This window comes from Populus trichocarpa, chromosome 11 (genome assembly GCF_000002775.5).
Source record: "Populus trichocarpa isolate Nisqually-1 chromosome 11, P.trichocarpa_v4.1, whole genome shotgun sequence".
NCBI classification, from domain to species: Eukaryota; Viridiplantae; Streptophyta; class Magnoliopsida; order Malpighiales; family Salicaceae; genus Populus; species Populus trichocarpa.
Window position 1 is genome coordinate 885,972 of NC_037295.2, and position 12,316 is coordinate 898,287.

At 34.3% G+C, this 12,316-nt stretch overlaps 1 protein-coding gene across 1 annotated transcript; it reads right to left on the reverse strand.

Annotated features, from left to right (window-relative positions):
• Positions 1-752: 752 nt before the first annotated feature.
• LOC7484534 (leucine--tRNA ligase, chloroplastic/mitochondrial) lies at positions 753-8,176 on the reverse strand. The gene is made up of 20 exons (XM_024611465.2): positions 7,707-8,176; positions 7,219-7,363; positions 7,064-7,120; positions 6,362-6,481; positions 6,173-6,277; positions 5,838-6,061; positions 5,639-5,705; positions 5,400-5,554; positions 4,979-5,243; positions 4,405-4,599; positions 4,014-4,093; positions 3,399-3,461; positions 3,214-3,295; positions 2,849-2,926; positions 2,679-2,780; positions 2,336-2,508; positions 2,069-2,246; positions 1,876-1,953; positions 1,572-1,703; positions 753-1,488 (listed from the first exon to the last, which is right to left on the reverse strand). The coding sequence occupies exons 1-20, from the start codon at positions 8,084-8,086 to the stop codon at positions 1,246-1,248; spliced, it is 2,922 nt and encodes a 973-aa protein (XP_024467233.1). The 5' UTR covers positions 8,087-8,176; the 3' UTR covers positions 753-1,245.
• Positions 8,177-12,316: the final 4,140 nt, after the last annotated feature.

Genomic DNA, 12,316 nt, shown 5'->3' on the forward strand with positions numbered 1-12,316 from the left:
TGTGGTCAACCTAATTGTTTAGTTTTGTTTTGTTTGCTTTGTAGAATGGGAAGATCATGGGAAGATCAAGGGATTCAATGGACGATAACTATTTGCTTGTAACTATACTTGTAGTTCACATAAATTTATTTGATCCAACAACTATACCTTATCTTGTTCTTGTATAGATTCTTGATATCGACTGCTGTTTTAATCTTTAATGAACTTGTTGAGGTGTGATTAACGAATGATTACTTAGACATGGAGTCAAGGGTTTGTTCCCACTTCACCATGGCGTAACAGAGCAATGAAAATGATAAAAACAATAGACAGAGGAAGGTTCCCTGCAGAATGGTTCCAGACAAGCCGGGAGTAATGGACACTACTCAAGCCTTGGATTGCGCTGCCAGTTTCCCATCATAGAACATGCAAAGCAGGTTCAATTTCAAACCCTATGGTGACTTGGAAACAAAAACTTAGCCATTGATTGCTGTTTTGAGATAAAAAAAAAACATAAATAGAGGAATAATGAAGACATATCCTTTCTAGTTTGAAAAGAAAAGGCTCATTTCAAAATTATCTAAGAGAGGATGAACCAAGTATTTTCCCTGCTTGCCTTTGTTTCTGTTAATTAATAATTAATTCCTAGCGAATCCTGACATGGACACCATGTCGAATCAAGAGAAGAAATCTGATAAAGATTGTAGAGAGTTTAGGCCAGCCTGCCAGTCTGATTGCAATCAATTCATCTGCACATTCCCAATCCAGGACGATTGCAAATAATAAATATTTGTATTAAGAATGAGTTCCTTTATCAATTTAATGGCACAAGTTTATTCAGATCTTACATTGAATAACGCAGATAACGATAAAGCTGATACATTCAATGTCTCAATCAATGTACATACATGAAAGCCTTTTACAGGCATCTGCAAAAATTCCAGCATAAGCACCCATACCATTGAATAATGAATGTTGACGTTGCATGAAATGTTTCTGCTGCTGCTGCTGCTGCTGCCCTGTCATTTCCCTGGAGTTAATCCTCTAGATTCAGGGACCTTAAAGACGAACATAATTTAGCCTGAAAGTTTCTTGATGTAGACATCTTCTATCCATTGAAAAATTTGGATGCCTATAGTAAACTTGCCTCTGCATTCCATTTGTAGTACATATGTGAAAAGTTCGCTGGTAAAACTTCAACTCATTGCTGATCTTCCCATTTAAAATGAGCCCACTCGCCCTGAATATGCGGATGAGGCCAGGGGACTACCGGACTCCTGCCTTGATGTTTTGAGGACCCAAAATAACATTTAAAATTTTCCCAGGAACGTAGATTCTTTTCTTGATAGATTTTCCATCCAGGAACTTGGAGAGTTTCGCATCCTGTGAAACTAATCTGAAAGCATCCTCCTCTGAACATCCTTCTTCAATCTGTATGGTACCCCTCATCTTGCCATTGATCTGAACTGGAAGAACTATGGTAGACTCCTTCAGGTAATCAGGATTTGCCTGCAATCAGAACAAAATCAAAATGATGAATTTTCATCTTAGTAGAGGGCTATGGTAAATCATTTTAAGAAAGAAATTTTTACCTTAGGAAAGGGCTCGTATGCCAACGAATTCGAATGCCCAAGGCGAAACCAAAGCTCCTCAGCCATGTGAGGTGCATAAGGTGATAGCAAGAAGACAAATTCCTTGATAATTGATCTTGGAAGTTTATCCCACTTGTTCATCACAATGCAAATAAAAGCTAATTAAATTCATGGGAAAATAGTGATAAAAATAAAGGAATGAAGCAGGAACAGAAAGTGAGCAGCCTTCAAGTCCTCAAATAACACTGAACAAGAATGTCACAGAACTAATGGAAGTTTAGTTAGGAAAGTTCTATTGAAAAACCTTGTATGCAGCATTAATGAACTCCATCATTGCAGAAATTCCAGTGTTGAACCTTGTCCCTTCAATTTCCTCCGTTACCTGGAACCAACATCAATTCATGTTCATTATAGAGTGGCATATGGAATATCCAAAGGAAAACAAACAAAGGTAATTGTAAAGAAAGAACGAGAAAATGCATAAAATGAGAGATGACCTTTGCTATGCATTTATGCAGGGTGCGTAACTGTTCAAAAGATGGCTCCCCATCGATTGCCACTGTTCCATCTCTGAAAGTTCCATCAGGTAAAGGTGAGCCAACAATTAGCCTCCAAGTTCGTCCCAAAAATCGATAGACGCCTTCAATCCCACTAGTACTCCATGTTTTTGAGTCTCTAAAAGCACAGTGCAATTTAGAAAATACCATCAGAGTTATCTCTATTGTGCTCATCGCTAATAATCAAAAGAAGAGAGTATTGCATACCTAAATGGACCCATGAACATTTCATACAACCTAAGAGAATCTGCTCCATACTCAGAGACAACATCATCTGGATTCACAACATTTCCCCTACTTTTACTCATTTTATGTGCACGAGCTATCAATCGGATACTAGGATCACCTTTCAGTACAAAGGAATCCCCGGATTTTATAACCTATGTAAAGAGGTGCAATTTATTCAGAAAAAGAGGTGAGATTCCAAAAGTAATAGCCTACATTCTCCAAGAGCTAAGCATGTCAATATGGCCTTTTTCTAACTCTAGTTGAAGGAGAGTCAAAGAGATATTAACAAGAACAGTAATATATTGACACATTTATGACAAACCTTTTCCTCGGGAATGATTTCCTGATTAATTTCACCTGACAAATCAGCAGAGTCTGCAGATACATAGTTTCCATCTGGGTTTTTGAAGGCCGTGTATTGGACCTGTTATTCACACCATCAAAATAATGTGATAGAATATTACCTACCTATGCATAAGTAACTATACTTACTTCCCCAAGGATGATTCCCTGGTTAATGACGCACTTGAAGGGTTCTTTGGTTGACACAACACCAATGTCATAAAGAACCTGAAACACCCAATGTCAATAATAAGTATTTTCTTCCTTCTCATGCCTTCTATCATAAATATAGAGTCAATTGCAATCTCAAGCGTCTCCTTCAGCAGTAAAAAAAAAAGTAAAGATGTTTCTTATTCAAGACAAACAAAAATAGTAACAGTGAGGACAGATACTGACAGTACAATGAAAAATGAAGTGGGGACTTAAGTATGTGCTATGGCGTTTGAGTTACACAAAACTAACTAAGCTGCATCTATATATTAAAACTGTAAACACCAAAGGTTTGGCTCAAAAACCTTGTGCCAGAATCTTGAATAAAGTAAATGGAGAACAGCATGCTCAGCACCACCAACATAGACATCAATTGGACTCCAGTACCTGAAGGTGAAGAGATACAAAATCATACAAGATCACTGCAATGATGAATGTTCATTTAAAAAAAGAAAACATATTTATTTGCATAAAGTAAAGATCAGCTTACTTTTCTTTTGTCTTGTCAACTAATTCTTTGGAGTTTTTTGGGTCCATATATCTCAGATAGTACCTGAAAAAATTATAAAAGTATAGAGCTTCAAATCTCAAAGAACAGTTGCAGCAACCTTTTGAAAAGTAAAAGACCAAGCATTTGGCCAAGCAGAAAAATCTTAGGAAATAAATAACAACACTTCTGTTTAACCAGACTCCACATTTATACCAACAATATCAAATTATGCTTGGACTATGGTTGCTGTTTCCAGCAAATAGTTCCTATGAACAGTTGCAAGGTGTACGCAGAGGGAAACAAAAAATAGCCAGAATTAAAAAAATCAATTGCAAGTTAGTGTCATATTTTTTCTGCTAGCCAATTAAATGTGCTTCGTTTCTGAGTTCTATGTCAAATAGTCAAAGGAGAATGCATTTTTTGAGCTGTATGTCAAACAGGCAAAGTTGAATTTCTAGGTTCTTTTAAAACTTTTCCATTGTCGCTTTTTGCATGACTCCCATGTTCACAATTTCAGTCCATAATCTTTCATTTTAACATGTTTACCACTTTCTCTCCCCTCTAACAAAAAGAGAACAAAGAAAAACCAACATAAGGTAGCCACAAATGCATTACCAGCAAGAACCAGCCCATTGGGGCATGGTACTTGTTTCTCTCATGGCAGGTTTTCCAGATGAAGGATCAGTGGTTTTAACCTGAAATTAGGCCATAAGAAACATCATCATAGAACTTGATGAAGAAAGGAGAACAAACATCGCTCATATAACTTAGAGAAGGAAAAGGAAAGGGAGAAAAGAATTACATCTACTGAAGAAAGTAAACGACGCACAGCTAGAATAGTAATTTATGAACTTCCAGGGGTTTAACATACAATTAGCAGCTAAAAGACATGTTCCAAAAGTTGGAAACTTTGTGGACTGCATTCACATGTTATAATAAAAGCTGTAAAGCAAGAAAATGCTGAACGTTTTCCCAAGAGAAACATGGTAAGAAGGAGACAGCATACCCAAGAAACAGCTTTTGCAAGGGGTGGCTCTCCTGTCCCCGTGGGGGTAAAATCATCTAATTCAGGGAGTGTAAGGGGCAGGTCAGTTTCAAGAATTGGAGCAGTCTCACCAGTATCCTGCAAGAAAACAACTGGGATAGGCTCCCCCCAATAACGCTGTCGAGCAAAAAGCCAATCCCTCAACTTGTAGTTCACCTGAAGAAGTACAAATTTGAGCTACATTTATAACACCATAGTACCATGCATGCAAAGCTAGTAATAGTCCAACCCCAATATTACCCCTTCACTGTAATTTTTAGATTAATGATGTGTGGTATTGAGTTAAAATGGAGGTGATTGTTACAAGAGTACTTATTAAGGGAGAAACAGTTGGTTTTTTTAACGTGTTTGGTATTTAAGTATAGGAGGTAAATTATTAGAGAAATGAGAAACATGATCAAAATACTGTTAGTGGGGGAAGAGAGAGTGAATCAAAGATTATTTGATTGTGTGATTTTTGTTTAAGTAATTGCTATTTACCCTTTAATAATCACCCCCGCACCCTTAACAAACACACCCTAACAGCGAAAAATACCTTTTTCTTCCCATTTCCAGTTGTATCAGCCCATTCAATGACTTTAGATGCTGCTACTTTGCTATGCAAGCCATTGATGTCAAGCCCTGATGTTGAACTTGATGAATTGAGAATGGAGCCTTCTCTTTCATAAGCCTTTCCTGAATCACTAAAATCATCATCATCTGGCTTCACAACCCAACGAATGGGAATGTCATATTTAGTAGCAAATTCATAGTCACGAGTGTCATGAGCAGGCACTGCCATAATAGCTCCAGTCCCATAACTGCATAAAAAACAATAGAATACATTGCATTCACATTAAAATGAACTCCACGAATGCACTTCATATCCTAGACAATATACACAGAAGAAAGTTGGAACCTAAGAATGCATGCCTTAGTCCAGGTAAGTCATAAAAGAAAAATGACATCAAACACACCTCCCCAAAACATAATCTGCAACCCATATTGGAATTGCTTCCCCATTTGCTGGATTTTGTGCATAGCAGCCACTGAAAACCCCAGTTTTCTCCTTCTGAAGCTCAGTCCTCTCAAGGTCACTTTTTCGTGAAGCTAGATCTTTGTACTCTTCCACCTGTTATCAAGATATGTTGACTTTATATCACCTATGGCTAGCAAAAACATGGGAAAAAATATGGCAAGAAAGCAATGAACATACACTTTCTCTCTGTGAAAGAGACATCAATGATGGAAGCAATGAATGTTCTGGTGCCACAACTAAATATCTGAATGCAAACCAGTAAGCAAATCAGATTAGTTCCCAGAGAAAAATGGTCTCTGAATTCTACGAACAAGTGAAAGTGTTGGAAGGAATTTATTAGACAGACAATGATAGAAACAAAGGGGAAGAATAATACGTTGCTCCAAAGACAGTGTCGGGCCTGGTAGTATAAACAGTAATCTTTATGTCTCTTTCCTTTCCATCACCATCGAGAACACAAAATTCCAGCTCAGCCCCTTCAGACCTTCCTATCCAGTTCCTCTGCATTTCTTTTACGCTTTCAGGCCAATCGAGGTCATCTAAGTCTTCAAGAAGGCGATCAGCATATGCAGTAATCTTAAGCATCCATTGCCTCATTGGCTGCTTGGTAATAAACAATGACACTGTAAAATTATAAAACCATTCAACAGAAGAAAAATAAGAAAAGTAATGAGAAATAAACATACTTCAAGAAGTAACATGGTGCCATACCTTTCTGATAACTGGGTGACCCCCACGCTCACTTACTCCATCAACCACCTCCTCATTTGCCAAAACAGTGCCAAGAGCAGGGCACCAATTGACTGGTACCTCAGCCTGAATGTATAATTATCAGACCATCAGATCCAGTTTTAATCAGGAAACGACAGTATATGATGGTGGCAAGAGATAATCCTGGACCTGATATGCCAACCCTCTCTTCAATAGCTGAAGAAAGATCCATTGGGTCCATTTATAATATTGTGGTTCTGTAGTAGAGATTTCACGATCCCAGTCATAAGATAATCCCAGTGATTTAAGCTGCAAAGAAACTCAAATATCAATTTATTGCCAAAGAATCATGCTGCTAGCTAAAATTAACGAGGGAAATGTGCTACAGAGTAGACAGTTTGCTTAAGTAGTGCTTGAAATGTGATGGTAAGCCCCATGCCTCATAAAGCTGTCTAGAAACATTTTAATTCAATCCAAGTGAGCTTCCCATGTGAGATAGTTTTGCAGTGTGCCATGGTTGGCATCAGCAGCATTCTTTAAATGAGATGATAAATATAACCCTTCACCATATTGAAGCTCACATTCGATAATAATTATGTCAAAAATGCTGTTAGCCCACATTGTCACCATAAAGTAAACATAATGATCTCCATTTCCTATTAGTTTCAGCATGTATGTAGTGGACAATCTTAATCAATATGATCAGTATAGGATATGCCTATTGGAATCTGTCTGGATCACAATCCTGGCTCCAATTAATATGAAGCTGTAATACAAAGAACTAAAAGGACGAGTACAAGATTGATAACCATTCTGTGACATGTCATGTTTAAGCCCTAAAACAAATACTAGTTTAGCAGTTCAAAAGAAATAGTAAGGGCATTACATGACCTGGGAACGGAAGCGGTTAATGTTCCTCAATGTTGTGATTTTCGGATGAGTTCCTGTCTGTTAGACACATGAAACATCTCATCAACAAATCCAAATACTAAGACCATAACTATTGACAATATCCTAAACTGTTCCGCATAACTACAAAGCATTACCTCAATTGCATATTGCTCAGCAGGCAAACCAAATGCATCCCATCCCATTGGGTGCAAAACATTGTAACCTTGCATACGTTTGAGTCTAGCAAGAATATCTGTAGCAGTATATCCCAATGGATGACCAACATGTAACCCAGCGCCACTGCGAACCACTCATCAACAAATAAACACAAAACCCCATCATTCACAACAATCCAACTCACCCCAAAATCACATTAAACAAATTAACATCAATCACTACCACAACTAAAGCAGATTTTTAAACTCATTTCACAACTGAATCTCCAAAATACGAATTCAGTCATCAATAATTTTCATTCTACCATTTGGATTGAGTTTCATATACCAAATTACCAACACCCCAGTGGACAAAATTTAATCTTTAAATGAACAAACTGCGAAGCATGCAAATTAATGAAAAGGGTCTTCTTAATTTAACTTCCACACAGCTAAAGCCAAAAGTATTTACAAAGAGAAAGTGTCACCTGGGATAAGGAAACATGTCAAGCACATAGAATTTAGGCTTAGAGGTATCAACTTCATCTGGGGTTCTAAAAGTTTGATTTTTTTCCCAGTAACTCTGCCATTTAGGCTCAATTTCATGGAAAGGATAAGCTCTCTTCACCACTTGCAGCTGCTTCTCCTTCTGCTCTTCAACTTCACTAACTGAGCATCTGATTCTACCCTTTTGAACCCTAAAAAGGCCACCTTTGAAGCTGTTGTCACACGCTGTAGTGGAAAAATAACAACTTTTCTTGGTGGGCTTCAAAGATTGAGGCTTTTGAGTGAAAAGATGAAACCTTTGCTGATAAAAAGGAGATAATGGAAGGAACTGGGGCGGTTGAATACAAGTGTTTACATTCATCTTGACTGAGTGAAGAAGAGAAGCAGAGGAATTGTTTGGTTGGATAATGTTTTGGCGCTTAATATTCACTTCTTCTTCATGTCATTTGGTGTTGGGCTGGCCATGATATGGACTTGAGGAGTCTAAATTGAGTTGGGTACGAAGCGTATCTTATGTTGTCATATTAGATTGTTGGCCTGTATTTCGCTGTGTACCAGACTTTTTTTTTTTTTTGCAGCGTAAGAAATAATATTCAAGCATTGTTATTTGTTAGTATATTTTATAGAATGGAAAAAAATTCATGACTCAATATTAAAAAAAAATTCAAAAAATAATGATTCTTAATCTTCAATAATTAAAATATAAAAATATGAAATTATAAAAAAAAAACAATGAAAAAAAGTCTTAAAAAAAAACACTAACAAAACTAGATGACGTCGTTAAAACTTGCAAGCAGGATCATGTGAATAAGATAATCTAATAAAAAACAAAAAAAAAAAAAACAAAGTTTACTTTTTAAAATAATCAAATTTGGAAGAACAAGATTGAAAAAGAAAAAAAAATGACCTTAAAAAAAACATAGGCCACCTGGACAAACCTTTTACCTAAATCATGAGATATGAATAACTTGATTGAATAAAAAAACTAAAGAAAATAACGAAGTTTATTTTTCAAAACTGACAACTTCAAATGATGTAATCGGGGAAAAAAAACTATGTTAACTCGTGTTAATGTTTCAAACTCATAAACCTAGTTAGTGACTAAATTGAAAACACTGCATCTAGAAAGCTATTATTTTAAAATTCAGCTCGACCTGACGGGTTGACCCGTGACCCAGGTGACTCATGGCTTAGACCAGACCGGGTTTCAAAAGAAATTGAGGGAAAATTGATCTAATGTAAGACGATCAAAAACCCAAGTTAGCTCATATCTCAGTTAATTCGAGGCAAATCCAATCAAAATGGGGTCAAAACTCGTTAACTATTTTCTTTTCTTTTTTTCAAAATGGTATTATTTTTACTTTATATATATATATATATATATATATATATATATATATATATATATATTGACTTAGGGTAACTTGGGTCAACCTACTCTACTCATGACTCGATACTTGTCCCGAATTGACTCCCGGGCCGGGTTTAAAAACAATGAGACCAAATCTTAATAAATCAAATGTCGAATAATGAAATAAAAAAAATTAAGAATAACAAAATATCAATTAAACAAATAAAGATCTCATTTGAAGAAAAAGAATGGGAGAAAATTTTTTGAATTGAATGGAAAAATTAATAAAAGGATCAAATTAACAAATGAATTTAAAATAAAAAATTGAAATTGAAATAATGAAAATGAGAACTAGAACCAAATTCAACAAAAATATTCATTGTTATCAAATAAAAATAAAAGGCTTTTTATAGCGTTGTTAAGAAAAGGCTCGTTATAAAAGAAAAAAAAGAAGCTTACCTTAGAAATCAACTTCGTACCCGTAGGAATCACCATGCTAACTTCCAATATAGCAACAAAAAAAAAAAAGTGGTAATCAAGAAATACATAGACTACAGTGATAGTTGTAGCTAAGAGTGAGGATTGAAAAAATGAATATAAAAAAATAAAAAAAAAATTTGGTTGAAGAAATAAAAATAAAAGCATGAAGTAAATTGATCTCTAAATTCTTTCAAAGCATGAAGATCAGGTCGACATACCCTCCCTCTTTGATGTAGACATCGTGATCATGTAATCACGCAATCATAACAAAATTTAAAATTAATTTAAAAAAACTTAATATTAAATTTAAAAACCCTAATCTAGAGGTAACTTTGCACCTGAAGATCAAAAGTATTGGAAAAAAAACTTGAATCCAGAGATAACCTTATACCTAAAAACTTGAAGTATACGAATCACGTCACGAAACTAGTTATTTTTTGATAAGTCGGTATATAATATATGTTTTTATAAAGAAAGGTTTTTTGCATCATGCAAAACAAAGAAAAATTAATGTTTATTCAAATCATAATATCTGTCGAAACTTGTAGCCATAAAAGCAATATATAATCCCTTCCAAATAACCCTAGTTGATCCATTTTAAGTTGCAAGTCAAAAGGCTCTATCTAACAATCAACTAATACAAGTCTAATACTGAAAACAAACCCTAAAATAATGTTTAACAAGTCAAAACAAACTCAATTTAGAATAAAATCCAAAGCTAATAATATTCAATATTAAAATAAATAAATAAAAACATCATAAAACAAAGTTCTCTTGCTTGAAATCTCCTTTTGCTTTCATCCGAGGCTTTGCTGAAACTTTATGCTTCAAATTAGCCGGGACACTTTATTTTTAATTGTTGGATTTTCTCCCTTAAATTGTCTCCCCCTAGTCTTTTTAATATGCTAGGAAATCCTATAATATAAGAAAAAGAACAACAAAATAATCTGATGACTCTTTGCCACCGTATACATTCTATAATGGATACGGAATACTTGTAAATTATGAATAATAGTTGTTGCCATAAATATTTTCTTATTTGACATCGAATCCTTGTAAAATAGGTGAGTCAATAGCTGTCACATATGTTTTCAAGAGTATTAAGAAATACTTGTATTGACTGGAATTCATAATACACAAGGAAATAATATTTCTCTAATTTTCACACATTCTAGTTAGATTTCAATTCTGACTTTAAACGCATTGTTCTTTCTCATCTGGATGAATTAGAAGGTCTATCACATATTTTCGTAAAGGTATGGATATCTACTTTCCAATCTAATTTGAATCTAAACTGAATTCTTTTTATAGCTAAAGATATAATCCAAACAGTAAATGAAGGTCCACACAAATAAATTTGACAAGATTCGTTAAGTGACTTCAACCTTTTATAATAATCCCTTCTCGGCTCCAACTTATTTGAAATTTTAAATCAATATAGAACAACATGTCTAGAAACTTCTATAAGAACTCCAGTCTAATCCAACGATTGAGTTAAAAATTATGTTCAAGAGTGTAAAATTAAATAATAAAAAATTTTACGTCACAATTTAAATTTAACCTTACTTGTATAATTCTTTGTCCCAATTGTCTCCATTTGTTTTCTAACTCGAAACAATTACCTAGGTGTTTCAGTTTACATGGCGTCTCTAAGAGAGAAATTTATTGATGATATAGGTGATATATAATTAGATAAAAAATTATCTATTTTTGGAACATAAATTAAAGTTATAGATCTTTTAGCCTCCTTCTCATCTTGGAGGAAAAATCATACTAATTGGGAGATAAGTAAAACACTGTTAATTATGGAATTAATCAATAACATTGTAAAAACTTATAGGGTGTATTCGAATTTAGCAGGCACTCATGAGAGAATTGATCTTTACATGAAAATGAAAGAATCTAGGGTAATTAGGAAAGAAAATATTGCAGTGACTCTAATCTATAGTTAGAAATAGTGACTTGTATAAGAAATGGTTTAACTGCAAGAAGGAATATTTTTGAGATGTTAAATAGCATTTAATTACTATACCTATATATACCTTTAACTTGTTTAATTCAACTGCGAGTTTCAGTTGGATCGATTTTATGATTTTATTTTTTAAAAAAATATAAAATTAATTAATTAATTTCTTAACAAAAATTATAGGCTTGGATTAACCTATTAAATATTGATATTTTCAAGACAAATTATAGACTTGGATCTACCAAGAAAATGTATACAAGTTTGGATATGCTATCAGCATAGCTTTAATGTTCTGCTTGTTTATCATGCAGATCTAGATTTGCTTGAACGAGTTAAAACAAATCAAAAGCTTGAATACTTGGCATCATGTCCCATTACAAGGAAAGTTGGACGTGAGAGTATGTTTCTTTTTCATCTTTGAATTAAGCTCTTGGATCATGGATCCGAAGACTTATTATTAACATTGTATAGAAAGTATAAAAACTCATTTAAAAATTGTTTTTATATATTTTTGTCTATATATTTATATAATTTCTATATTTTTGCCTTCTTTCTAACCAAATGCAACCCGATGTAAACTTACAATCTTATTATATTTTGTTTAATAGCATCTCTTTCTCAATCTATCTTTAGTCATTTTTATCTTATTTGCTTTCTTTTCCTCGTCCCAACAACACTGAAGGTCTCATGAGGAAATAATAATTCTCTCCATAGCATTAAAAATCCACTTGCACCTTATTTTTTGTTATGATTTCCTCATCTCCACCTACTTTCGTTCCAGATATGAACAGGAT

What these genes read in the sequence shown, in the direction of transcription:
- LOC7484534 (XM_024611465.2), bottom strand. Translation starts at nt 8,086, where the DNA reads ATGAATGTAAACACTTGTATTCAACCGCCCCAGTTCCTTCCATTATCT. An exon ending in GACATGTTTCCTTATCCCAG is followed by an intron (nt 7,364 to 7,706) that starts GTGACACTTTCT and finishes AGTGGTTCGCAG; the next exon opens with TGGCGCTGGGTTACATGTTG. An exon ending in GTCACCCAGTTATCAGAAAG is followed by an intron (nt 6,062 to 6,172) that starts GTATGGCACCAT and finishes ATTACCAAGCAG; the next exon opens with CCAATGAGGCAATGGATGCT.